Raw genomic sequence first — 26,189 nt, 5'->3', positions numbered from 1 at the left:
TAATCGAGCTGCTCCAGTATGGATAGTTTCAAGGTCCTTTCAAGTGAGAACCAGAGCCCCAAACAAGAACACCATAAAGCACACTTGGCAGAACAGTTAGGAAATTAATCTACACTAGAGTAGGGCTTCGCAGGAAACTAATAGGTCTTAAAATTTTGATTTTAGCATTAAAGGACGAGGTAACTGATTAATATGTTTAGCCCAAGACAATCTGTCATCAATGGTGACACCCAGGCAAAACAGATGAGGAGTACGTTGTAATTGATTATTTTGTTACCCTACCATAGTGGCCTGAGAGGGCCGATAAAAGGAGGATCAGTGTTTCTGGATTAATGTAACCTGCGATCAGACCCATTTTTAGCTTCGCCCATATGTTCTCTTATGTTCGTCGTTCGCTAACTCCACTACGTACAAGCGAAATTAAAATAGAGCCTGATCGCAGGTTAGGATTATGCCTCCGATTTACCTAAATGAACAATTAACCTATTTGTTAAACACCAAGTTCAACTTGACTTGGTCCAGGACCTCTTCCATGGTCAACACAACTTCGTCTACGGTCTTTCCAATAAATATGTAGTTGTGTCGTCTGCATCTTCTACGGTCTTTCCAATAACCGTGATGAATAGTTGTGCCATCTGCGTCTTCATATCCGCAGTTCAATATATAATTCACTTTGTATTCTCATTTCATTCGTTGAATTTATTGTGGCGAAATTGGTAAATAAATAATTAAACAATAAAGACAGAAAGAAAGAAACTTCCAAGGTTCATTCACTCAGTAAAAGTGGGGTGGTCCTTTTTCCTTTGCACCCTTAAATTGGTATGTGTCCTTCTTATTTCTGATTCATATACTTTACTCTAATTATGTCACAGCAAGGTACTAGACCTAAAGAAAAACAACACAATGTATACACGATGGTAAGAAATACTAAAACACGTGTACAACTTCCCTAGAAGTGTAGGCTACCAGGGGGGGGGGGGGGGGGGGGGTCCAATCCACGAGGGGGGACTCACAAGTACCTTCTATGTTCATAAGTTCCCTGTGGTAGGTCAAAGAACACACGCAATATTCGAGAAGAGTCGGGGATGAAGTCCCCGGTGTTGTGGCTGTCCTGTTCTCTCCAGCAGAAGTGGCTGGCTTGGCAGTGATGTCCAAAAAAGGCTTATGGTGTATGAGGCCACTCAAGCAGGAACAGCCTTGAGTCAAAGGACTTAGCCGAGTGCTGGAAGAGGTAGATTTAGAGCGTCTAAAGCAGCAATATTGTAAACAGACCTAGAGGATCAGTCTTGGAGTGCCCCTAACTTCAATCATTGCCCCTTGCGATTTTGCATTTGAATGGCTGCAAATTTAACAAAATGCCCATCATGGGGAATTCAGCGCCACAGAAGGCCAGCACATGCAAATATTAGTTGGAAGCGTTTGTTGAACGAGACGTGTAACAATAGGAGCTTTTGTTATTCATTGATATGGAAATAAATGGCCCTGAATACTATAGTTTACATCTACATCTACAGTTTAGCCTCCATGCTAGTGAAAACTATCAAAAATCCCCACAATGACACCACCAAACGACTTTGCATTCCAGTTCCAACAGAAAAAAAAAATATGTTTCAGGGTTATCAGGATTGTCATAATCACCAACAATCAAAACTTGTTTTGTATTTGTTTTGTACAGCATACAGTACATATCACAAAACTTGAACTCAAAGAAACATGCCAGCAAACTATTTTTGGCAAAGGTTGAAAAACAATGTGCCATGATGACAAAAAATTGAGGTTATACGCACTTTAAGTAGCTCAAATAATGCTAAATTGGTAATGAGATTAGGTTAAACATGGTTTCCAGCAGGAATAAAATAACTGTGATAGTTTTAATAAATAATGATCATTTCATTCACTGGAATGGCTGTCCTAATCAATCAGTGACCTATTAAAATAATAATTGATATAATATCTATTCTTTGCTTTCTTGGTGTCCATTCCATGGAAACCTTTTCTGTTTTTGCCCCTGCAACAATGAATTATTACAATTTATTTCCTATAAAGACATACGTACTGTGAACTTTTGAACGTTTGTACAATGTAGTCATCATTTTCACGTTTTTGCCTTGTGTTACCAAAATCAAGAACATTTCTGTGTTGCCCAATCATTCTATTGACGTGGAAGTGAACTGCTTTTCCTATTCCCTGGTGCTTCAGCAGACTTGTCTTCACTCTTGTTGTGGTTGAACTCCAGTTCAATGTATGCACCTGGCCTGCTTCTCGGTTTACTGCTCCTTGGGGGTATCTTTGGACACAGTGATGCATCACTAAGATTACGTGGCCTATCAGCTCCTTGGAAATTCAACTCTAAATAGTTCATTTTGCTATCTTTTCTCTCTGTACTGCAGCAGCTTCCATGAGCGAGCCTGGGAGGATGGATGGTAGGGAATGTCTTTTAAGCCCAATGTATGAGTTGGCTCTAGGTTTGTCCATCTTATCTTCACTCTCAATGCCTCCACTATTTGATGTGTCATCACTATCATCTTCCTCTTTTGTCTTCAAAGAATCCAAGTCTATTTCAGCATATGCTGTGTGTCCACCAACATTGTGTGTATCGCAATAACGGTAATCTGAGGATGGTTTCACTGTGCACACAACTAACTCAGGACTGCCTCTGATGATCTCACTGACCTCAGACACTGAACAACCACCAATCTCAATACCATTGATGTCAAGAATCTGATCTCCTGGTTATAACAAATAATGAAAAATGGCACATTAGTTTAACCCTTTGACTCACAATCTGGCCTGAACCGGCCATACTTAGTATTTTACTCTGTCTAACCCAGGACAATTTTACTCGTCAATGGGGAACCCCAGGAGGCAATGGGTTAAGAAGAAACAATCTTACAATCCCACGCACCCTTGTGATAAATTTTTCTGACCTGCAATGTTTCATTTCAAACGATCATGGCCCATTGCCTCCTTTTGGTGGCCTTTGTAGAAGCCATCTTATATTTCTGATAGAAGTCAAATAATTGGGATTACTTTTGAACTGGACATCAATATGGTATATATACAACTTATTTCAATGAAATTTCATCATAACGAATAAAATTTTTCTTTTCATTTTTACTCTTTTAAAAGGTTGAAACATGTACATGTAATTTGATCAAAGTAAAGAACAAAGTTCGGCTAGGAAACAGAGGAAGACCCTTCAACTATTAAATCATGATAACTCAGAAATAGTTATAAAACTATTCTACTACTATTATTGACTGTGACAGGCTAGCAAGAGTAACACAGGAACAATAATAATTGTATTACTGTTTACATGTTTATGCATCAAATCATCATCGCTAAAGCTCTTCAAAATCTCTTGCCCTCTTTCTCTTCTGCAAATTCCTCTGCCTCACCAACCTCCCCAGCAGTTAATTGAATTTTCTCTTGCCAGTCCAAGAGGAGGAACCAGATAAGGTAAGCAGAAAAGTTTCAAGAAAACTTCCTTGGTTCCTTCTCCCAGCCCTGGTTTAGGTTTTAGAGATTAGGTTGCCAGATGATCACCTCATGAGCTTGCTTGTAGTTGGCCACAGGCTCACTGTATAGTTTCTTGCTAACTAAGTGGGACTTGACTGTCATGGCAAGGCGAAAGGCAGGAGACATCCACTTTACATTTGGTTGTCAGTTCCTTGCTCTCACCTATCACATCTACTGTAGAGAAAAGGTTAGCTATCTCCTTGTTGTACTTGTGTAAGAGGGGCAGATTGTTGGCTTTCTTCACAGAATATTTCTACATGAATGTGACACATGCATGTTCCATTGCACCCAGCCAGATGGTATCCATCTTTGGAGGTAATCATCGCTCACCTTGTGCTTGTATGTCTCCAAGGTGGTGAGGGCCAAGGGTTATATTAAGCAAGGTTGAAGTTGTCACATAATTTACAGGTCTGTGCTACACTGACCAGTACCACAGTGTTGGCCTGTAGAAAGAATAATGCATCTAGTCTTCTCAGTCTAACTTAGTCTCTATCACCAGAGAACTTTACAATGTTTGAAAGGACAAATTAATTTTTGTCAGCTGACATGAGTTCCAGGTCACCAGCTGGAAAAGGCCAGTGAAGTGTCAGCTATTCTTTGAATACCTACTGGACTGAATTACGAAGGAAGAGACCGACATTCTTGCATTAGTCTCTGGACCCCAGCCTACATTTTTTGGGTATAACTGAAATGCTGGCACTGCAGACCAGGTTCATTATCATCATCATCAGGGCTAAATTCACTCCTGGCGGAGGAGTCCTCTGTCCTAAGGTAATCTTGACCACGCAGGTCCAAGCTGTCTGGTGAGATTGTCTCTCTCCATCATGTTTTTGGACTTCCCTGTTTTCTGGTCCAATATCTTGAGGTCCACTCTGTAGCTCTGATGGTCCACTGATTATCTGATAGCCATGTGATGTGACCTGCCCATCTATGCTTTGCCTTTCTGATAACCTTGATGATATTGTATACACCAGTTTCTTGACGAATCCTTGTGTTTCACTTTCAATCAATAAGGGTAATGCCCAACATGATGCATTCCATCTGCTTGCAATCTGCTTCCAGTCTGCTTCCTTTAGGCTGCTTTAGAACTCTGTAGATGAACTGCTATGTTTTGGTGTTTGATAATTAAACTTGTTAAAGCTTTAGAAAGAAGATGCTCGCCAGAGAAAAGAACTGCATGGCAGATGATGAGATAAGGGGAAGCATGTTGTTGATGCTGTATAATAATAATAATTATTAGGTGCTATACTACCTGGCTACTGATCTTGATTTTTAAATATTATTATTAAACTTGTTAATATTATTCAAGATTTCTCTTCATTTTCATAATGTTTGCTTCGATTCTCCCTGTTAAAAGTTCTTGAATCACCAAAAATACCTAGTGTACGTTAACAGTTATTATAAATGCTGACATTTAGGGCGCGTTCTTTTGGTATGATTCCAGAATAGGAATACACAGAATAGACGGTATTCGGGAGCAGAATGAACGGAATGAATGGAATACGGTTCACTTGGAATAAGCAGAATATGCGTTCTTTGGGGAAGTTTTGGCGGGAAATGATACATGGTCGGCCCGTCACCTGCCGGCTTGAAAATTGAAAATTGAATGGAATAGCAAGCCAAAGTTTCTACCATAGATGCGGGTGTGCTGGCCTCTGTTCTGTTTCTTTACTGGTGCTAGAACAAAAAGAACTATCAGTTTGTTTGTACAAAAAGCACGACCATTTTTTCAGTTAAGTCAACATCAAGAGAAAGAGCGTATTGGAATGCATTTGCACTATGCAAAGCACTTACAAATACAAAAAATTCGTTTGTCATCTTCCCCCTTATAGTTTTTAGCAAATAAAGTAAACTGAAAAATTAGAGGAACCCGCCATAAGCCTGTACTTATGGCCATATTTCAACGCTTTGTGTTCCCAAACTTTCGGGAAACCTTTTTCAGTCGTCATGCCAACGCATCTGGCGCATGCCCGGACACAATAGTTCCTAGGTCACTTTGCCAAAAATATTCCGTTTTCATAATTTGTGTTCTTTTGAGAATTGATATTCTGTGTATTCTGTTATTCCTGATCCGGATTGAGAATAGCCAGGATATTCCCAAAAGAATGCACCCTTAATACGTCACATACAATATTCGCATCAGATCTGCCACTCATATTGTATATACTGGTATTACATACACGTTTCGTAACAGCCAATTGCTTCTAAATTTGCACCAACAAGGTGTTCTCTAACATCATTGCAGACATCTTCCATGAGATAAAATGAATATGGAGATTCCAAAAGTCTCTTCAGATGAACGGGGGCCCGTGTCCCTCCACTTTTTTGCCCCAAAAGGTAAAAACACACAAGTGTCAAATGTTGAAAAAAGAATTTCTTCTTCCAGAAGTTCAAAACAACAAGATGTCAATAATTCCGGATAGAATCATTCCTGATAAACTTTAATTACAGTACCATTTCACCAGTTCATATATTTACTCTTTTTATTTGGTGATACAAGATTACAGAAAACAAAAACAGCTACAAATTACAGCAAATGAGAAATGAGACAAAAATATAAATATGTCAAATCATCTTGACATGCATGCGACTCACTCTCTTCATTACTGGATTTGTCTTTGGAACATAATTAAACTCAGCAATGTCCTCTCAAAAACCCTGAATATCAAAGCAAAAGTCACTCTTATCCTTGGTAAGGCCCCAGGATAATAAAGCGACACTGTTCTTAACATCGTATTTGCACAAACAAATAAAAGGCTGCACGTCAAGGATGAGAAAGTAGAAAAGTCTAGCTTGTGCTGCAGAAATGCCAGAGAGGAGTTTGAGAGTGGCCAGGATTATGCTGCTATTGAGTCTATTGACGCAGTTGGTTCCCGCTTACCTCTACTTGGAGATAGAATAAATCAGCCAAGAAATCATTTCCTTTTAAGTCCTAAGGCAACAGGAATAGGTCCTTTCAGTTGCAGTGGTTTGATCACCACCCCTGGCTGCACTACAGTGAAAGTATGGATGCTGTGTTTTGCCGATTAAGTGTATGTATGCTTCTAAGGCAACTCAGACAGTCCAGTGCAGGTAATGGATTCCTGGTGTAGTAACTACAAATTTACTATGATGACTCTTACAGGTCAAAAATGGTTTCAAGATTCAGACACAGCCCTTGTTTTGTTCTTTAATTTTTTCAATATTCATTTGCTTACTGAGGCAGTGTTGGAAGTACCAAAGAATTGACTCTGTTCCACTGTTGTGCTTATGTTAAACAAGACAGTTACCGTATTTACCCGTGTATAAGTCGATCCCATGTGTATTAAAGTCGACCCCCCATTTTTGATGCCAAAAAAAGCAATTTCTTAATTTCTTTGTTAAATGTTCATGGGACACTAATCTAGTATTATTCGATTTCTAGAACTGTGGATACACCAAAAAATCAAGGCCTCAAGCGCTTAATAGTTTTGTGGTTCAGCAGTTGTTGTATATGCAGGCATTTTGTCCTTGAATTTCGAAAAAGTTCTCAGAAAATCGAACATGTAAACCTCAGACTAACCTGTTTCGTTGTTCAATAATAAAGGGCTTTAGAGGATAAGCACAACATCACAGAAGCAGGAGTCAATCTTTGAAAATAACTTGTGAATGATGCAAAATGTGCATGGTTTAATTGGTCCTAATGACTTATAATTTCTCACATGACAAACAAAAAAAAAAAACTCGTAAACCAAACAATACGAAGCTTGCAAAAGCATTTAAATCAGCCAGGTTTGTATAAAGAATAAAAAACAATCATTACCAACCAGCATTTTCAGGCAACACGAGTGACGATGCTTGCACGCAAACACAAGGTATTGCATCAGGTTACTAAGCCATTGAACAATCACGTTTTATTTGAAGAAACAGAAATGCCTTTTAGAGCTTTCCACCTTTGAAAAACGAAAATTTCCAGTGTCTATTTTATATTTGTGCTTGTTAGTATCTTTAACATTTAGAGTTGGACAAATCCTTTTTCATTTCAACTGGAATTGCTTACATTCATTTTGAAGTCTTTTGTCCACTGCTTTCGTTATGATATGCCCAAGACAACATTAATATGTTAATTTTGAATAAATTACTTAGCTGGAACTTGGCTCTAAATCTTTGACCTGTGTCTAAGTCGAGGGCGATTTTTGGAGCTTCTTTTGAGGCCATAAAAGGTCAACTTATACACGGGTATATATGGTAATGATTTTTTGAAACGCCATTAGATTTTTATTGGGAAAACCAGGGATAGTGTAGTTCCAATAAGGAATCAATGGAAATGAATATTCATGTTTAGTGATCACATTATAATTACTTTACTAAGCCTCTTGGATCATTGAAATGCACTATGCTTTTGTTTAAGGGTTTACTTGGGGGGTACATCACATCCATGCCCCCAGTCCCCCCCTACAAAGAAAGGGTTTACACCCGTCCTATGCGTCCTCCAAACCCAAAACCCCAAATTTTAAAATATCTTTGTGTCCCCTCAGTTTTTCCGGGCCTGCTGTGGCCCTGAGTACAAACATCCCCTTGTTGGGTGCTGGTGATGTATTAATGATCATTCAATTACACCGTCCTGTTTTCACTGTTTGATCTCCACCAACACATGCATTCTAAATTTTCTGAGGATGCCGGGCAGCTTTGGTAATATACTTTTTAGAGTATTATTTTGGCTTAAAACATGACATTAGATGGCATCACATTCTAACAACTATGCAAATTTATTTCTAAGCCTCAGTTCGTTTAATATGATACCTGATAAAAATGATTGTGTTTATGCACACAGTTACGAATTGTTTTTAAAGACCTCAAAATTATACGGAAATAGCATTGTAATTTTTTCATTTCTTGTGGACAGTTTATTATACACTGTTTGATGTCCAGTTCAAAAATTCGTCTGGATTTTTTGACGTTATCAGAAATTCATGATGGTTGCCTCAAAGAAAATAAGAAACTTAAAATATAATTCACGATGGGAACAACTATTCTTCCTAGATTATTAAGACTATATTTGAAAAACAGGGCAAACGAGAGATCTGATGATGCACAAGCAAGAGATTTTAGTACTGGTAATTAAGGACTGAGTGGAGTCCAATTCGGTCTGAAATCAGACAAGTGATAACAAAATCACGAGTGTTTATCACGAGTATGATTACAGACCGAATTTGATGACAAAAATTCCTCTTACCAATTATTAATCATAAAAATTACAATTTCTGAGAAAAGAAGAAGAGCCAAGTTTCGAAAGAAAGGAAAATTTGCATAATTTAAAAGACTGACAAAGGAGGGGTAAATTGTTTAAAGTCCCTCTGAAAGAAAGAAAGAAAGAACGCCCCAATTTAGGAGTTCCTACACTGTTTCTATGGAGGTTGAAACCAAGGTTGTGATTGGTTGATTTAAACTACAACTTTGAATGTGATTGGCTTACTGAACTGTCCTATAAATAACTGTCCAATAACAACTTTGCAAATGAATTAGTGGAAAATAGGAGTTTTTAAAACCAATCACAATCAAGAAAATTGTGGTTTTTATGATAAGTTATAGTAATAGGACTGAGTAATAATATTTCAAAATCAGCCAAGCGTGCAGAACGAGGCTGATTTGTAATTATGAGCCTAGATAAAGCGTGTGTAAATAAACCCTAAATAAAGCGTGTGTAAATAAAGTATTATTATTATTATTATTATTATTATTACTATTATTATTATCCCTAAATTGTACAACTCTTTTACTAATTAATAGTAACTATAACAAAATGCAAGGGTAAAATTATATTCAATCTGTTCTGCAAACATTAGGAAAACATAGGAAAACAGCAAGAAAGACCCCACTCAGGTGCATGTGATTAAACCGTGAATGGTGTAGGTGTCGAATTACAGGTACCAATCTGGAGTTGTTCAAATTGGATACCTGTAACTGGACCCCCACATGATCACCCGCCAATAATTACGCAACAAATATGCCCGTAAAGAACCAGTCAGATTCAAGAATTCTGTTTACGATTAATATCCAAACAGCTTAAGGAATAACTAGTATGAGTAAATTCTCAACCTCGGATAATGCAATTCTCGTGCTCTGATTGGTTCACTCAATCTCGGTTATCAGCTCATATACCTTAGTTTTACCATAAAAGGTAAATGATTGCGCTAAACGTTGCTAAGCTAAATTTTTTTACGCCACAAATCGAAATTTCTCTTGGTATAAAGCACAAGAAAAACGTTTTTGGGAAAGTCTGGATCAATTTCGAAGCTTAGAAGTACGCGAAAAGATAAGAAATGTTTTTGTGATGAGCCTGCGTCTGTCTGACCACCAGGTATTACACAGCATCGCATCTTCATCAAGTTTTTTCGATTCGCTATGATTTTCTCCCTTTTTTCGCTCGTATTTCGTACTTCCAAACTTTTGGAGTTTAAGGAATTTAATAAAACAATTATTCCATTCGCGCTTGTTGGATATGAGACTGGTTATAGCCAACTCGGCGCTACGCGCCTCGTTAGCTATTTACCATCTCATATCCAACGCGCGCTCGTGGAATAATTGTTAATTAACACCTGCATTTACACGGTAAATTGTTTTCTTTCCAATAAAGCATTTGTTTGGCCCAAATCTTTTATAGCTCGTCCAAATTTCCTCCAAATAAGCGAATTTATTTTGCTAAAAATCGTTGCTGAACTGAGAAGGGATGAACAAAATTTGCGTGCCATGTTTTAGTAATGCAATAATGATAATTAACGCGAACGTACATTACCAGAAACAGCACCTACAAATTAGCATGTGAATTTTACAATTAGACGAATAACAAGCGTTCACCGCACATTAAAATCAAAGACAACAAAGAGGGCCAAAGACAGAAAAATCTTCACAAAGACCTTCAAATACGAAAGCCTCAGGAATATAAATAGTTGGATGAGTTCCGAAGGAGCCAAGACATGGGGGCGGCAACATAACACAAAAATATTTCTTCCTCCTCCGCACACACAGTTTTACTAGAACTTTCCAACGCGCGAACAACGCTGATAATTATAAATTTCCTTTGTGGGAAATTAAATGCTAACCGAAAATAAGTTGGATATTAATGAACATTAAGTTATGCCACATGCTTGTTAACGATCAAATATTGAAAGAAGATTAGTTGGGAAATTAGCTTCTCACAAAATGGTTCTCTTATCCGCCTATAAATTACAAAACATGTTCTACAGTTAACCATCCACACTGAGTAGCAGAACTAATTGACTGCAGAGCCGATGAACGTCATGCCGCCCACGAGCGTGAAATTGCAAAAGGCAGATGTTGTTCATACATAAACACAACGGATAGTCATAAAGGATCTTCAATAACCCGTGTAGAAAATTTTTTTTTCTAATATATCAGTAGTCAAACCGCACAAAATACTGTATGCACTAAATTGAAATTGACTAATTTAACTGATAAAGAGATCTTACCTGGTCTCAAAATCCCAGATGTGAAAACTGGACCCTCGTCCAAGATTCGATTAACAAATATAAAACCACCGACATCTTTAATAGTGCAACCCAAGCCTTGGCCCTTTTCCCTCTGTATGGTAATCCTTTTTAATCCACCAGTTAACTTAATGCTTTTTCTTCTCACTGGATCAGTTTCTTCTGCTTTCAGTTCATTGTCTTTAGCTGTCTGCACTGATCGCATCCAGCATTCTCTGTCCAGATCCGAACTGCAACAAAAAGACAACGGCTTCCCTTCCACAATTAAGTTGAAACAGTATTTTCGCTTCTTGGTTTCAAACTTCTCAATCGCCTCGATGTCCATCAAAAATATTCGCCCCTCTGCAGTTCTCCCGCGTTTTTCATCGTTCTCCTTTTTGAAAATGCACAACAATTGTCTGTTAAGTACAATAAACCTCGTACGCCATTGCCTTAGGACACTCGTCTTCTTGCGAAGAAAGCCTTCTTTGATGACCCGGTTCTTCAACCCCTTCATCCCTCTCTCCAATTCTGCCATGTTACGGAGCCTTCGATCGCTTTATCTACTGAACCAAAGTCGCCAAAATAACGCCAAGAATGCGGCCCATTTTCAGGATCATGCCCCGGAACAGATCATTATATCTTTGAGTGCGCAGGAGAATTATAGTGAGTTTTGTCATAACAGAACATAGGACCGCTTTGTAAATTAAAGCAATCCAAAGCTCTTTCAGCACTTTTAAAGAAGTTACGATCTTTTATGTTCATTCCACTTACGATTCAGCTTAGATATGGCTTATTACTTTGTCCATAGCTGGAGGGCTGTAGCCGAAGCGTTGTGAAAGGGATATTTTAGGTAAACCAAGTTGCTACTCCCTCTTCCTGTTGCAAAGCAACGCGTATGACAACTTCCGTTTGATACTCTGCCATAAAAGGAGGTCACGTGATGCTATTGCGACACCTCACGAGAGGGAATTACGAACAATGACGTCATAGTCGAATGATATTCAAGAGTACTCGTGAAACGCACTACATTCTTGCACGACAAACGAATATTTCAACACCTCTAACTGCTCATACTTCAAATATCTCAGGGTTTTGAGTACTTTACGCGAAAAAACTGTGAGGAGCACTTCAGTTAATAAGTGAATAACTTTTTCCCTACCCTATTTATATTATAAAATTTGTTCATGTGGCCTTCGAGGTTGAAAGACCAACTGTGGGCGACTAAGGGATTATTTATGGTATCCTTTTTTAGTGACTTTGAAATGAACTTGAAATACTCCCGATGCTCGAGGGTCAGGCATATGGCGTCAAATTAAAAACTTCAATGTTGGATATAAAACTTCGATGTCGAATATGAAAATCAAGACTCAAATTTGAAACTTGGATGTCAAATTCGAAGACGATTTGAGATCTAGAATTTTCGGAACATTTGTTGTAAAATTTCTTGCTTGCCTGCCTGTCCTAGGATTTTCGAACATCTAAAAAATGGTATCATTGCCTATTTTTAACGGATTTTTACCCTAAAAAGGTCACCTAGAATTTCCGGGAGCCTTTTTTCTGGCTGAAATTTTCGAAAAGGTAAGTTTTGATCCCTATAAATTTCGGATCTCTAGACTTTCAGCTAGGAAATCCGAACAGATGAAAAAATTTGTAGGGGATAAAGATATGCCTATATCTACCGTTTACATACTAAAATACGTTTAACAATGCTATGTTTTAAGTGGTTTTGAACTTTTATCTCGTTGGGTGCCCCTGCTCTGACGCTGACAAGAGCATTTCTCACGCATTGGCACTCTTCTGGTAGGTAACTCTACCTTTTAACCTTTCAGAAGTGCTCATGAATTACGAATTCGTTCTTTCACTGGCACTGAACCTCGGCCAATGTTCGATCTGTTCCGAATCTGTTCGTGTGCGACCATATTTCTGATATTTCTTGTTCTTTCAGGACTTTAAGGACGGTGCCTACTAATTAACAATATTTTTGCCCCGGTGTGTGATTATGCAGGAAATGTAGATCTTAACAAGTGTTATTAAAATCCAAAAAGAAAATTGGGGCTAACCACGCATTTTTCAAAGATAATTCATGAATAATATTTGTAAAAAGCTTTAAAGTATAAAGCAATGTGTGGCGTTCTTTCTCAAATTGAAACTTAATTATCTCTGAAAAATGCATGGTTACCCCAAATTTTCTTTTTGGATACCAAGAGTACTTATTAAGATCTACTTTCTCCGGATAGTTTTAAACCGCGCAAAAATATCTCTGTATTAGTAAGCATCAAGATTCTTTGGGAAATCTGTCCTATGCGAGAAATTTTGGTTATGGCTTCGGAAGGGCCTCTTTCCGCCCTGGCGTTAGCGTACGCCCCCGCCCGCCTGACCGACTGTCGGGGTGGAGGTGGGGAGGCAGGACAGCCTCTGGGGTCGGGAATGTTCAGGCAATTTTCCCTGGCAGGAAATCGCGTGGCAGCGTTGCACTTTTTGGCGGGAAATCATATTGGTGAAATAAAGACCAGAAAGAACACGAAAGAAAAGGCGACGAAATGCGAAGAAAGCCTAGAGAGAAGCCGAGGAAGGGGAAGAAGAGAACATTTCAATGTAAATCTTAAGCATAAAGATTTAGGGTTAGGTCTTAGCTGTTATATAAAAATATTTGTTATACCTCACTGCATCACATGTTCAAACGTCTTGAAAATACCCCAACAAAACTTGGTTAAGAATGAGGGTTTTCCTTTACATTAATTGTTTCACTCCACGTTTATAGGGATTTGACATTACAATGACCATCTCAGTGAATGGAGAAGCCTGAAAAAAATGAACCCAGAGTTGCTACTGTAACTAAAATATTGTTATTTCATATGACTAGCTCTGTGAGTGGGCAAGATGAACCAAATCGCATGCTGTGATTGGCTACCCGAGTGGGCAAGATGGAGCTATCTTGCTTGCTCGGGATTTCTTTCTTGGTTCCGCAAGATCAAAGATAATTTTTTGGTGTTTTATCCCATATAATAAATCCTTTATTGACCAAGCTTGTTCACTCAAGATGGCTAAATGTTGGACTCGTTCTTTTTTTTTTTTTTTTTGCGTTTTTATGGACAGAGATGAGAACACAAAAAATGAACTTGGCCAATATCAAGCCATCTTGACCTCACGCTTGGTCAATAGGGAGCTTAAGCACACACGTTTTTGAGACGTGGACGGCAACCGGAAGTGAGCTTCTTTCCCTTTCATCTTGTCTTGACGCTACTACATTTACATTCCTAAGTATCTTTGCTCCATTAGAGATGATTAGTTTAAAAACCTTGGAGGCATCACAGTCCTGGCACGCGACATGTTCTCTTCCGGTTGCCGTCTGCGTCTCAAAAATGCGCTTGCTTAAGCTCCCTAATAACCCATATGTACTACTTCTTTTAACGCAAATGGAAGCAGAGGGAGAATCACTTTCTTGTTTGCAAGAAATATATTTAATTCTCATTTTACAGCAATGTAATTATTGTTGTGTCTGAGTAGATGGTTGTGTCTGCGACTGTTGTTCCGATGGCATGGATCGAATGATGTCAGAATCGCCAGGATCAGTGATGCTGAGGATAGACACACGGAAGTACTTGCCACAAGCTGTGCCAAGTTCAATGTTGTTACCAGTGTAATGATGAACTCCAGTCTTAGCCAACATGGCATAATACTCTATCTCACTTTTCCTTTGAACAAAACATAACAAAATTGTTAAAACCATTGCACAATAGAGCCCCTGCACTTTTTTACATACAACAATTCAGGAACTTTAGATTGAATTTAGAGCACCAAGACCTTGCATTGGTGACTTGCTGATATAAATTACCATTTTTCCCCTTCACATATTGCTCCTTTAAACTGAAATCGGTATTTAGAGGAGGACTAGTACTAATGCAGCAGATTTCCATTGAGTGAGTCGTATAACAGTTTGGCTGAGGCTTCAATATTTTTTGAAAATATGAGAAGACTTGTCTCCAAAAAGTTGTTTGTGGGAAAACACAGTAAATACATGTATGATTCAAATTCCTTTTTCTCTGGCCACTGTGATATTCCAACATGTAAAAAGCTGCAACCAACAAAAGCATGTGTTCACCCAAAATACACCTATTAAAACAAATGCTGTACTGTTTACTTAACAATTATTCGCCAAAGGCGAAGTGATTATCGGTGAATATTCACCGAAACGAAGTCGAGGTGAATATCACCGATAATCACTGAGCCTGAGGCGAATAATTGTTTTAGTATAAATACACAGGTGATTATTTCAAAAAAGAGAAAAAAAAACATTTCAACGCGAAATCATCTTCACTTACAGTGCCAAAATGACTACTGGGAGCCATTTTGTCCGTCGAGGTGATTATCGGCTGATAATCTGAGATAGCGAGCCAATGAGAGCGTGTGATTTTGTATAATCACCTGTGTACTTATACTAAAGTATCTTAAAGTTTGCAACAGCATTACTGCTTCATCAAACCAGATAGAAGAACTTGTGTTAAAAATTTAATCAATTATACATACATACATACATACTTTATTGCATAGCTCCCCCCCTGGGGGCTCTTCCATGTGAATAATTATGAGTAAAAGAGGATAAGATTTTCTATTATCAGATGTACAGGAGTGTATTTTTGAATAATTATGATTTCCAAATGCAACTAGAAATATGTCATGACATTCAACCATTTACATGTTTATGACTTAGGAATGTACGTCTTAAGAGCGTCTTAGGTCCAATTTATACAACACAATTTATGGTGAAGTCGAGAGGTAAGCTACATGTAGTTGAAGGAGCAAGTGACTCATATCCAAAATTAACCATATATGTAACCTTTATGTGCAAATCTCCCTTAAGAAGTTTGTAAATTACATTTTATAATTTATCGTGTTGCCAATAACACAATGATAGATGCTTTGGTACTGTATCCTATTTTCCTACAATGTCAACTGCTATTCAGTTTTTACATGAACCATATACAGCATCCAATATGCATCGTAACCCTGTACAGGAAAATATCATTTGTTACTGTAATGCCAGCACCCAGCACAACGCACCCATAGAAGACGCATCAAGTTATTGAACTTTGTTTTAACCCAATCACTCCTCAGGATGCCCCTAGTTGATGACTAAAATTAGCGAGCTTTAGCAACGAGAACTCCGGATCAAATTGTCCGAGTTTGGGTCCTGGCTGGGGACATCATGTTGTGTTCTTGGACAAGAACCTTTACTCTCATGGTGCTTCTGTCTGCCCAGGTGTATAAATGGGTACTGGCGAAAATGCTGGGGGTAACCCTGCGATGGACTAGCATCCCATCCAGGGGGGAGTGGAAATACTCCTAGTCGCTTCATGCTACCGCAACCGGAGATAAGCGCCGGCCTGATGGGCCTTCCTAAAGTACTTGTACCAGAGACTTTACCCTTAGCAACGAGAACTGCGACGGCAACAAGAATATCACAAATTTGTATCTTTAGTGAGCAAAAGCAATTGCTTTGCAGGCTCTATATGTGCACCTTTTCATTCTTGTCTATTTCATTGCCACTGTCAGCAAAACAACAACTTGAAATGACCATATTTGAGGTTTTATGGAGAACCTCAGTGCTTGAGAATAAATTTTCTTTTTCTCCACTCACTTGAACGCCATTCATACTAGTTTCATTCTTGATTGTTTTTTTTACACCTTTGTCATGTTAAAATGCTTGGAATAGTCACGAAGTGATTACAATAAAGTGAATTCATATTTAATGACTGCGTTCTCACTCCCGGAGCCAATGGGTTAAGCAAGCCCATTTCATCTTTTCCTGGTGTCAATCACTGTACAATCACTGGTGTCAATCACTGGTGTCAATCACTGTAGCTGACACTGTCAAAGGGTCAATCCTCAACTGCTAATGGATATTTCTGTCCCCCCTGTGTTTGTTTTCAAAAGGCTGCCAACTTTCAAAGTGAAAATGACAGACAAAAGAAAAAAAAACGAAACTGCTGATTGAAATCTGAACTTCACAGCCCATGTGTTAAGAAGATGGTCAAGAAGACATTTATTTACAGTATTCCAATATTTCTAGTAAGTACCGGAGTTGAGGAGTATTATTGGAGATGATGACAAGCTTGGCTTTGCCCTGTCTCAAGGTTTTGAGAGTTGACTTGTATCCCAATGTAAACTTTCCACTCTTCATTACAAGAGCAAGACGGGAGTTGATACTCTCCATTGCCTTTTTCTGCAAATAGAAAATAACATTTGGATGAGACTTTTACCAAAATATGAAGACTATGCTATTGACCAACTGACAGGAAAGCTTAAACATCCAGGGCTCAATATCTTTCGAGGGCTAAAAATTGCAAAATTTCCTAGGTGTAGGTAAATCATAATATACCTGCCAAGTCTCGTGCATTATACATGTACACGAGTCTCACACCTGTGGACCAAAGACATGCCTAACTAACAAATCCAGATGACTTGCTCTTAAAACATATTGACAATGAAAATTCAATTTGCTCAAAATTTTCCAATAAATGGTGGTTAAAGCCGAGTTTTAGTACTGATTGTATCAGAATGTCCGAAAACGTAAGGTATCAGTTTGCATCTGAGGTACTTGAAACAAACTCAAGTCTTGTGATCGTTTAAAAAGAATATGAAATTACTATTTTGAATTGTTTTATCTTTCCTGTGTTTTGGTTTCTGTTGTGACCATCACAGGTATGCATTTTTTTGATCTTAGGAACAATCACAAAAGCTCTGAAATGTCTTCTGTAGGTTCGCAAGCCACTGAAAAAACTTCAAATAGCTGCCGGAGTGTTCAGAAGTCATCAGAACATCTCCGGACACTTTCCAAAACATTTGGGAGTCTCCTGAAATTGTCGGAAGTTGCCAGAACATTTTTGGAATGGTGGTCACGAGAAGAAGAAAATTTGACCAAGAAAAAGTTGGCAGCTATAGGTTAACCATGTGGACGAAATGACCAGGTTCAACTCTATTGTGATTGTGAATTGGTTGCTCTCTGTCACTTGTGGTTCTTAGCGATGTTATATTCTGCTAAACCACAGAATTCAGGGCCACATCTACATGCTTGGATGATGAGCCAGGTCGTTTGGATTGTTTGCCATCCACTTCCACTGCTGAGCCAAATGAACCAGGACTTCCACCTGTCTCAAATCTGTATCATATGGCTCTGTCTCACAAGGACTGGGCCCAAATTCACAAATTTGATTGGCTAAATTCGATATTGACCGCAGTCTAGATTTTCCCACCGAGACCGGCATCGATGTCTTGTGGTGAAAAAGTTGCAAACTAAAATGCAACAATATTTCTGCTACCAATATTTATTCATGGAAGTGCCAAAAAGCACAGTGAGAAAAAAAAAAGGTAATGAAGAAAAGCAAATTTTGGCAGATTTAAGTTCAGCTCATCGTCACTCGTCGCCGTTAGCAAGCAAAATGTGAGTTAGTACAAACCAGTTACATTAAACGAATTAAATTGTTCTTGTTTGCCATATAATAAACATCTTATTGACCGAGTTTAGTCAGTCTGTATGGGAGAATCTTGACCTCAGTTGTGTGTACAGACCTCACTGCGTTCGGTCTGTACTCACGACCTTGGTCAAGATTCTCCCATACAAACTGACTAAGCTCGGTTAATAAGAGCTAAATATTATTGCTCTTATCTTCAGTGACCTTCTGTGATCAACGAGTCATTATTCTTTTCAATATGCAGTGCATTACGTGAAGACAATGAAGTGCCTGTGTGCTAGCTTCCAGCTAACAGCACATTCAACTTACTATGTCAACAAAATACTTCTTTTTTCTACACCAACAACAGATTACTTTTAGAAACCTATAATGTCAGCGTACGTTCACCACAATTTTGGGATAACGTGACTTAAAACAAGATTTAACAACGTTTGACCTTAGAAATGGGAATACGACTGAACCTGATAATGATATAACCACAGAAACATCCCCCAAACACAGCATGGAATAGTAAAACACTACAAAAGCAAAAAAAGAGACCAATAGCAATTGCACGTCCACATGTACGTACAGTACGTTGGAACTCTGCATACCTGTTTCTTTGAGGACACCATTTTTATTATTTGGCCGCCTGTGATTCACAGAAAAACACTTTAGTACTTTAATCAATGTGTTAAATCCCCAATAGCTCAACGATGCTGTATGAAACCAACTTGATTTGGTTGTTTTACCTGAAAGAACGTCGTATCGTTGCCAATAAAGCTACCCTGGTAGCCACGAGATGGGAAGAGAGAACGATCACCCACAATTCCACGCTTTAGTAGCAAGGTCTGGCCACTGCGCAATCGCACACACTTCTCCGCGAAATTTCAAAATGGCGCCCTCCTGTTGTAGTGAACTTTTTTTCTAGGAAATCAACTTTTAAAGAAGAATATGACACAGTCAATCGTTGTTCAAGGTAAATTATTTAGGTTCATTCAAGTTTTGAGGTGTGTCTGTCATTACATTAAAAAAATTGTCATTCAATATTTGATTTTACAGTGGGGCAATGTGGAAATCAGGTAGGGCCACGTGACCAATAAAAAAAGAAAAACACTAAGAATAAGTTTTCTTCCAATTAGATTGAAATTGCAAACACCTATATGCCCCTGGGTTTGGCATCCACGTTGGTGCTGTAGTGTTGTACTTTATAGATATACAGTATGTACTAGTCTTTTGTGACGAAGACATTTAAGTTTAATGGCCACCATTACATCACTTTAAAATAGATCCATGCATGCATCCACTAATGTGTCAGGTTGGGGATTGGAGCAGGGCTGGTGCAGTGGTGAGAGCACTGGCCTCTCACCAGATGTGGCCCTGGTTCGATTCCCAGACTCAAGAGTCATGTGTGGGTGGAGTTTGTTGGCTCTCTACTCTGGGGGTCATTTCTCAAAGATCCTGGAACATTACTGGCCATTTTTGGGTGCCACAATTCACTTTGTATCCCGAAAATGGATAGGACTTAAAATGTCAAACTTTGCAGTCATTTTTCTTTTTGTTACCTTGAAAACTTGTTAAAAGATTGGTTTTCTAAAACAAGCAGTTGGCAGTTACACAATTGGCTTTTTGGGCCTGACAAGTTTCGGGACTTTCAAGAAACGGGCCCCAGCCCGAGAAGTTTTTTTTCCGCGTACTCCAGTTTTCCTCAAAAACTGACATAATATGTTGATTTGATTTGCATTAATTTGTTGAACTGCCCCAGCACTATAAGACTAGATGCTGAGATACATTAAGTTCCCTTCCCTTCCTTTCCTATGTTTGCCTCTCATTCACTCTGCAATATTTCAGGTGTATGACAGCTGCAGACTGCAGACTTCAATTCTCAGCACCCATTTTAAATAACATTGATAAACAGTATTTAATGTTAAGTCTCAGCACCCATTTTAAATATCATTGATGAACAGTAGTTAATCTTAAGTCTCAGCACCCATTTTAAATAGCGTTGATAAACAGTATTTAATCTTGTAAGTCTAAGGACCCATTTTAAAACAGTTAGCTTTCAATACCTGTGAGTTAGGGTTAGTCTGCAAGGGTCAGACACCACAATATTTCTTAGTTTTGTCCATTTGGCTCTGGGTTCTGCTCCAAGTGTTTTTTTTTCAATACACTCCCATTTCCCCTCTAATAAATAGAAAAAAAAAACCAATTTGATTTGATTTATTGTCTTCCCAATTGTTAACGTGATAATTTATGAAGTAATAATTTTTTAAATAAGGACTTGTAAAAGAAGCAGAACTAGTTTTCTGCACTCAAAAGGATGAAGATCACTAATTTATTTTAGCATCAGTCTGAAATCAAAATTTGATTTAATGTAATATGCTTTTTGGTTGTCACTTGTTAAAAATATATGCTTGCTTTTTTCCTGACGCGCAAACGTTTTTTGAACTCTAAACTCGCTTATTAGGAAGTGTCCTGGGTTCAAACCATTTACAATAAAAAGCTTGTTACCCATCCCACCTAACCAGGGTAAATTACAAAATCTCATTGCTGGTACTCATTGCATTGTTTCATTTATCATAAAAACAGATTGGGTGTCGATTTTGGGATTTGGCATTAAGAGAGCATGCCAGTACAAATAAGGTAACTTGCAGTTCCCTGATTTTTCAAAATTGGTAATACACCTTCAGATTTGAAAAGGAAAGATTTTTTATGCACATTGAGGTAATTTTTTTTGCAACCAGTAATACTGGTTGCAAAAAGTTCAAGGAAAACACATTGTTGACTGAATTAATTAATTTATTTATTTATACTGATTAACTAATACATGGATAATTTATAAAAGTTATTCTTCAGCTTATGAGTGGCAAGACGTCCAGTTTGAGTCGTCTTCTTTCAAAAATAGCCATGAAATGTTGTTTTCATTGTTTTTAGCATGGGATGTTTGATGAATCTCTCAATAGCTTTTTCCGCAATGTTGACACAAGGTATGATGGCACAAATTTTGGATTATTGGGTCCTCTAAATAATTGCAATATCAGTCATTTTTCTTTTGCCTTTGTGAATGTTTTTTGCTCATTTTAATTTCCCTTAAAGGTACAAAAATCCAGTTGATATTCCTGTGGGAAATTCAAAGCAAAAGATAAAATCATTGAAAGCCAGGGTAGGTGGATTATTTTGCTGAAGACTGGGAAGCAGGATTGTGGTTAGCAGTGTGACAGTGGTGTAAGGGCAAGTCATGTCCTCTACCAATGTGCACTGGGTCTAGTTTCTTGATTAAGTGTGTCCTGTGGGTTGGGCTGGTGGTCTCCTACTTTGGTCTGAAGGATTTTCATTTAATTTTATGCTCTCTACCAAGTCTTGCTTAATGTTATAGTTTTGATTGAAATTTCAGGCTGTTATGATTGACATGGAGGAAGGTGTTGTCAATGAGATCCTCAAGGGTCCTTTACGTGATGTATTTGACTGCCAGCAACTAATAACTGATGTTTCAGGATCAGGAAATAACTGGTTATCAAATGATTTCAACTTGCTTTTTTTTTTACTCATTAATCCTATTGCGTGTTAATGCTAAGCCTGCTTAAAGTTAAGACTGCACATTTTTGGTTTGGCCAGGATTCAAACACAAAACCCTTTTGAACTGTAGTCTGGTGCAGTGCCCACTGGGTAAACTATTCTCATTCTGGCTTGTTAGTCATAAATTATACATGTATCTATGTAAGGTTGCTTTATTTTGGTCATGCACAGGGCAACAGGATTTATGATGTATGGACAACAGTACAGAGAACAGATCATTGAGGTGATCAGACATGCTGCTGAGCTTTGTGACTGCTTGCAGTGTTTCTTCCTCATTCATTCTATGGGTGGTGGTGAGTGTTTTTTTTCTCTTGGCAATGTCATTATACCCTGAACTGACCAGAAAGAACAATTTTGGATTTAAAATAGAAAATAGCTAACTATTGGCTTCCTTCATCCCCGCTTACAGTCACTAATCGCGGCTTTGCCCAACATATTTTACAGCAGATGAATGATTTAGCAAAGAATGTGGTTTTTTATTCAAGGTTGTTTATCAAATTGATATTGATATAAAAACTCTCGTTTACCTTTATTAAGTACTGTACGTTCATCCCTAGAGTGGTTCTCATTGGTGTGTAAAATTGCCTGGTGTTAGTCTACATTGTATTAAGGTGGCTCAAAACAGTTCAACACTTCAAAGACACTCTCTTTAGAACGAATGACACTACAATGCTGTATCACGTAATAGCAATATTACGGTACCATATGAAACACCGATAAATTTCCAAACAAGATGTGGTCATTTCTGTGATGTAATAAGTTACCTTGGCAACAGGAAAGCCCAGCAAAAACATCCAATATTTTGGATTTAGTTGCTCATATCTCAAAAACGAACTTGGTGACCCCCTTTTTTATTGCTGAAAAGAGATCAGAAGGCCAAGATGAAACTTTTGGCAAAGTTTAAAAAAATTATGTTCTGCAGAATCAGAGCCACCTTTAAAAAAATCACAGAATTAAGGTGGCTCTGAATCCGCGGTACAGAATTTTTTTTACTTTGCAGAAAGTTTCATCTTCCCCTTCTGATTACCTTTCACAAATAAAAAATGGGGTTCACTGAGTTCGTTTTTGAGTTATAAGCAACTAAAGACAAAACAAGGGTGTTTTTACAGGGCTGGCCCATTGCCATGGTAACGTATTACATCACATACATTGTAATGACTGCACCTTGTTCAGCAATGATCGGTGTTTCATTGGTACCACAATGTTGCTAATACATGATAGGGAAGCAGGGTTGGCACAGTGGTGAGAGCACTCACCTCCCACCAATGTGGCCTAGGTTCGATTCCCAGACCTGACGCCATAAGTGGGTTGAGTTTGTGTTGGTTCTCTTTTCTGCTTCGAGGATTTTTCTCCGGGTTCTCCGGTTTTCCTCCCTCGGCAAAAACCAGCATACGGCTGATTCCTGTTGGCTGTAACCTGTGCTCCAAGGTCATACATGGACCGTATAGCGGCTGCCAGAGGCACCATAGTATGCTTTCTTGTTCGACCTTGTTGAGCTGCGTTATTTCTCTACTTTGCGACCATGACTAGTGAGAGTTATACAGAGTTGCAGTGCTTATCCTTCTAATAAGAGCATTACTTGGAAGTGTGGAAACTGGTTTGAGCCACATTTAAGTCTCACTCTTAGGACTAATTCAAGGTTTAAGACTGCTATTCAGTTGTAGTGTCCATAGCAAGAGTTCCCAGTTTCTTCCCTGAGCCCCCTTCAAACCCCTGTGAGAATTTGAACGTGTATGTACCTGTGGAAAGGGCAACACATCCCAAGTGATGTTTGTCTGACTTGGTTTGTGATTTCTGAAGGAACTGGTTCTGGGTTGGGAACATCAGTGTTGAACCTGCTGGCAGATGAATACCCTGATGTGTATCGTTTCACTACAGCTGTTTATCCCTCAGCTGACGATGATGTAATTACATCACCCTATAACAGGTATGTTTAATCTGACAGTATTCTAATTTAGTGAAGAGGACAAAGTGAGGCTGATGATATCGAGGGCTGCAAAGCAAAAATGATACAGTACGTACATTATTATTATTATTATTTTTGGCAGAGGCAGAAAGTGTGAATCAGATTAAGATGAAATTCACAAGGATAGATTACTAACTGAAAATCCAAGTGAATCAGCATTGTAGAGTGGTGCTTTGTGTTAACTAACTCAATGGAGACTGAAGATAAATTGTATTTCAGTAAACATGAACAGAGTTTATATTTTGTAAGAACCCACCTCGTTTCGTCTTACTTCTGTCCCTTAATGATTTAGTGCTAAGCATTGACATCCTATCTTAGAAATCCACAGGTTATACTAACAAAATTGATATTGTGCAAAACTGGAAATTAATAATAAGTTCAAGAGCGGGAATCTTCCATTTTTTTTCAGTGTCTTGGCAATGCATCAACTGACAGAATGTGCCGACTGTGTTCTTCCAATCGAAAACCAGGTATTGTTTGTTATGTCTATTGTAATTTCCTGTTCTCAAACATCCATAATACCCTGGATGCATTGGCAATGCATGGTCGATTTGATAGGGTCCATCCTCGGGGACCTAGTGGGAGTCCGTTGAGACGGGACCAGAAAATCATTTACTTTACGCCAGTCCCGATTTTGCCTATGATTTTCTCCCCCCTTCTTGACTGACTGCCCCTGGGTCTCCGAGGATGGATAGGGTCAGACTTATAACCATTATAATTTTTAATACAATGTTATAGGCCTTAGTGGATATATACAATAAAGTGTCCAATGCTCTTCCACCTTCCAAGACTGGTAAGAAAGTTTATCCTTCAAGCAGCCAATCCCATGTCAAAGCTAACAGTGCGATCACGTCAGGTGATGGTGGAGTTGACAAAGGACCCGGAAAGCCATTTGATAGTATGAACAACATTGCTGCTAATCTTATCTTAAACATGACAAGCTCTTCGCGGTTTGAAGGATCCCTGAATGTGGATTTGAACGAAATAACGATGAATTTGGTTCCATTTCCAAAGATTCACTACCTTGTTTCCAGTCAGACACCACTGTACGCTCTCACTGATGTCAATTTGCCAACCAGGAGGCTTGATCAGATGTTCTCAGATGCTTTCTCAAAAGATCATCAACTGATAAAAGCAGATCCTAAGCACAGCTTGTATCTAGCATGTGCCTTGATGTTGAGGGGCAATGTTGAAATTTCTGACATAAGAAGAAACATTGAAAGATTAAAGCCCTCATTGCACTTTATACACTGGAACCAAGAGGGCTGGAAAACTGGCTTATGCTCTGTACCACCTGTTGGGAATCCATACTCCCTCCTCACGCTTGCAAATAATACTTGCATCAGACACACATTTGGGGACCTTAAGGATCGCTTTATCAAGCTTTACAAGCGTAAAGCTCATGTTCATCACTACATGCATGTTGATGGATTTGAGTCAGCTATATTTGATTGCAGCATAGAGTCACTGAATACTTTGATTCAGGAGTACGAAACTCTTGAATCACAAATGGGTAGAACTGTTGAGGGCATTCAGAGATTAACAATGGCCTGAGAATAGCCAACTCAAATCCCAGAGGTGGCAGGTTTGATTCTTGCCAGAGACTCTTTATTTTTTTTTAGCTGTCCCTTGGCCAAGCGAATCACATATCACAATGACGATTGACCATGTTAACTTCATAAGTTATTTGCTTTCCCAATTAAGATACCGCGCACCGGTGGCTCAGTTGGTTGAGCCCTGGACTGTCACGCGGGAGGTCGCGAGTTCAACTCCGGCTGGACCAACACTCAGGGTCTTTAAATAACTGAGGAGAAAGTACTGCCTTATATTAACTACATCTGCAAATGGTTAGACTTTCAAGTCTTCTTGGATAAGGACGATAAGCTGGAGGTCCCGTCTCACAACCCTTCAATGTTAATGATCCTGTGGGACGTAAAAGAACCCACTCACTTGTCGCTAAGAGTAGGGCACGTAGTTCCCTGTGTTGTGGTCTGTCTTCTGTTGTGTATCATGGTTGGGAGGGTAAAAAAAGGGGCCACAGTAATTGGCGCAAGCTGTTGTGGCGCTCTGCCAGCTTGACTCGCAAAGTTAATAAAATAAAATAGATCATGTGACAATACTCAAGAGCGTGTTTTCTTTAAAAGCTTGACATACATGTTCATGTGTTCATTCATTGATGACAGAGACAAAGCATGAACCATGCTAAGTATCTTCATAAGGTCTGCACAG

At 38.6% G+C, this 26,189-nt stretch overlaps 2 protein-coding genes and 1 pseudogene across 4 annotated transcripts; 1 reads left to right on the top strand and 2 right to left on the bottom strand.

Moving 5' to 3' along the window:
* Positions 1–2,070: 2,070 nt before the first annotated feature.
* On the bottom strand, positions 2,071–11,636 carry LOC138004496 (uncharacterized; annotated as a pseudogene).
* A 2,769-nt stretch (positions 11,637–14,405) lies between these two features.
* Positions 14,406–19,285, bottom strand: LOC138004495 (large ribosomal subunit protein eL30-like). The gene is made up of 4 exons (XM_068851026.1): positions 19,171–19,285; positions 19,033–19,070; positions 17,045–17,190; positions 14,406–14,662 (listed from the first exon to the last, which is right to left on the bottom strand). The coding sequence occupies exons 2-4, from the start codon at positions 19,051–19,053 to the stop codon at positions 14,455–14,457; spliced, it is 375 nt and encodes a 124-aa protein (XP_068707127.1). The 5' UTR covers positions 19,054–19,070; positions 19,171–19,285; the 3' UTR covers positions 14,406–14,454.
* Positions 19,281–26,079, top strand: LOC138004494 (tubulin epsilon chain-like). Of its 3 annotated transcripts, XM_068851022.1 has the most exons (10): positions 19,281–19,397; positions 19,481–19,500; positions 21,008–21,061; positions 21,353–21,405; positions 21,515–21,581; positions 21,813–21,928; positions 22,166–22,287; positions 23,795–23,921; positions 24,370–24,430; positions 24,699–26,079. In XM_068851022.1, the coding sequence occupies exons 1-10, from the start codon at positions 19,373–19,375 to the stop codon at positions 25,512–25,514; spliced, it is 1,461 nt and encodes a 486-aa protein (XP_068707123.1). In that variant the 5' UTR covers positions 19,281–19,372; the 3' UTR covers positions 25,515–26,079. The 3 variants fall into 3 exon arrangements, with proteins under 3 accessions (XP_068707123.1, XP_068707124.1, XP_068707125.1); XM_068851023.1 differs by lacking the exon at positions 19,481–19,500 and having other exon boundaries at positions 19,287–19,397; XM_068851024.1 differs by lacking the exon at positions 21,515–21,581 and having other exon boundaries at positions 19,287–19,397.
* The last annotated feature ends 110 nt before the right edge of the window (positions 26,080–26,189 follow it).

The sequence above is a fragment of the Montipora foliosa genome, chromosome 5 (assembly GCF_036669935.1).
Source record: "Montipora foliosa isolate CH-2021 chromosome 5, ASM3666993v2, whole genome shotgun sequence".
In the NCBI taxonomy this organism is placed as follows: domain Eukaryota; kingdom Metazoa; phylum Cnidaria; class Anthozoa; order Scleractinia; family Acroporidae; genus Montipora; species Montipora foliosa.
Note: the sequence above shows the minus strand (reverse complement) of the source record. Positions and strands in the feature narration are given on the sequence as shown.

Bases quoted from the DNA above. Each gene is read 5' to 3' on its own strand.
- LOC138004495 (XM_068851026.1), bottom strand. From the start codon at position 19,053: ATGGTGTCCTCAAAGAAACAG. The intron at 17,191-19,032 runs GTATGCAGAGTT...TTCTATTTGCAG, and splicing joins TGGTGTCCTCAAAGAAACAG to AAAAAGGCAATGGAGAGTAT. The intron at 14,663-17,044 runs GTACTTACTAGA...TTTTGTTCAAAG, and splicing joins AATAATACTCCTCAACTCCG to GAAAAGTGAGATAGAGTATT.
- LOC138004494 (XM_068851022.1), top strand. From the start codon at position 19,373: ATGACACAGTCAATCGTTGTTCAAG. The intron at 21,582-21,812 runs GTAGGTGGATTA...TTGAAATTTCAG, and splicing joins TAAAATCATTGAAAGCCAGG to GCTGTTATGATTGACATGGA. The intron at 23,922-24,369 runs GTATGTTTAATC...ATTTTTTTTCAG, and splicing joins ATTACATCACCCTATAACAG to TGTCTTGGCAATGCATCAAC.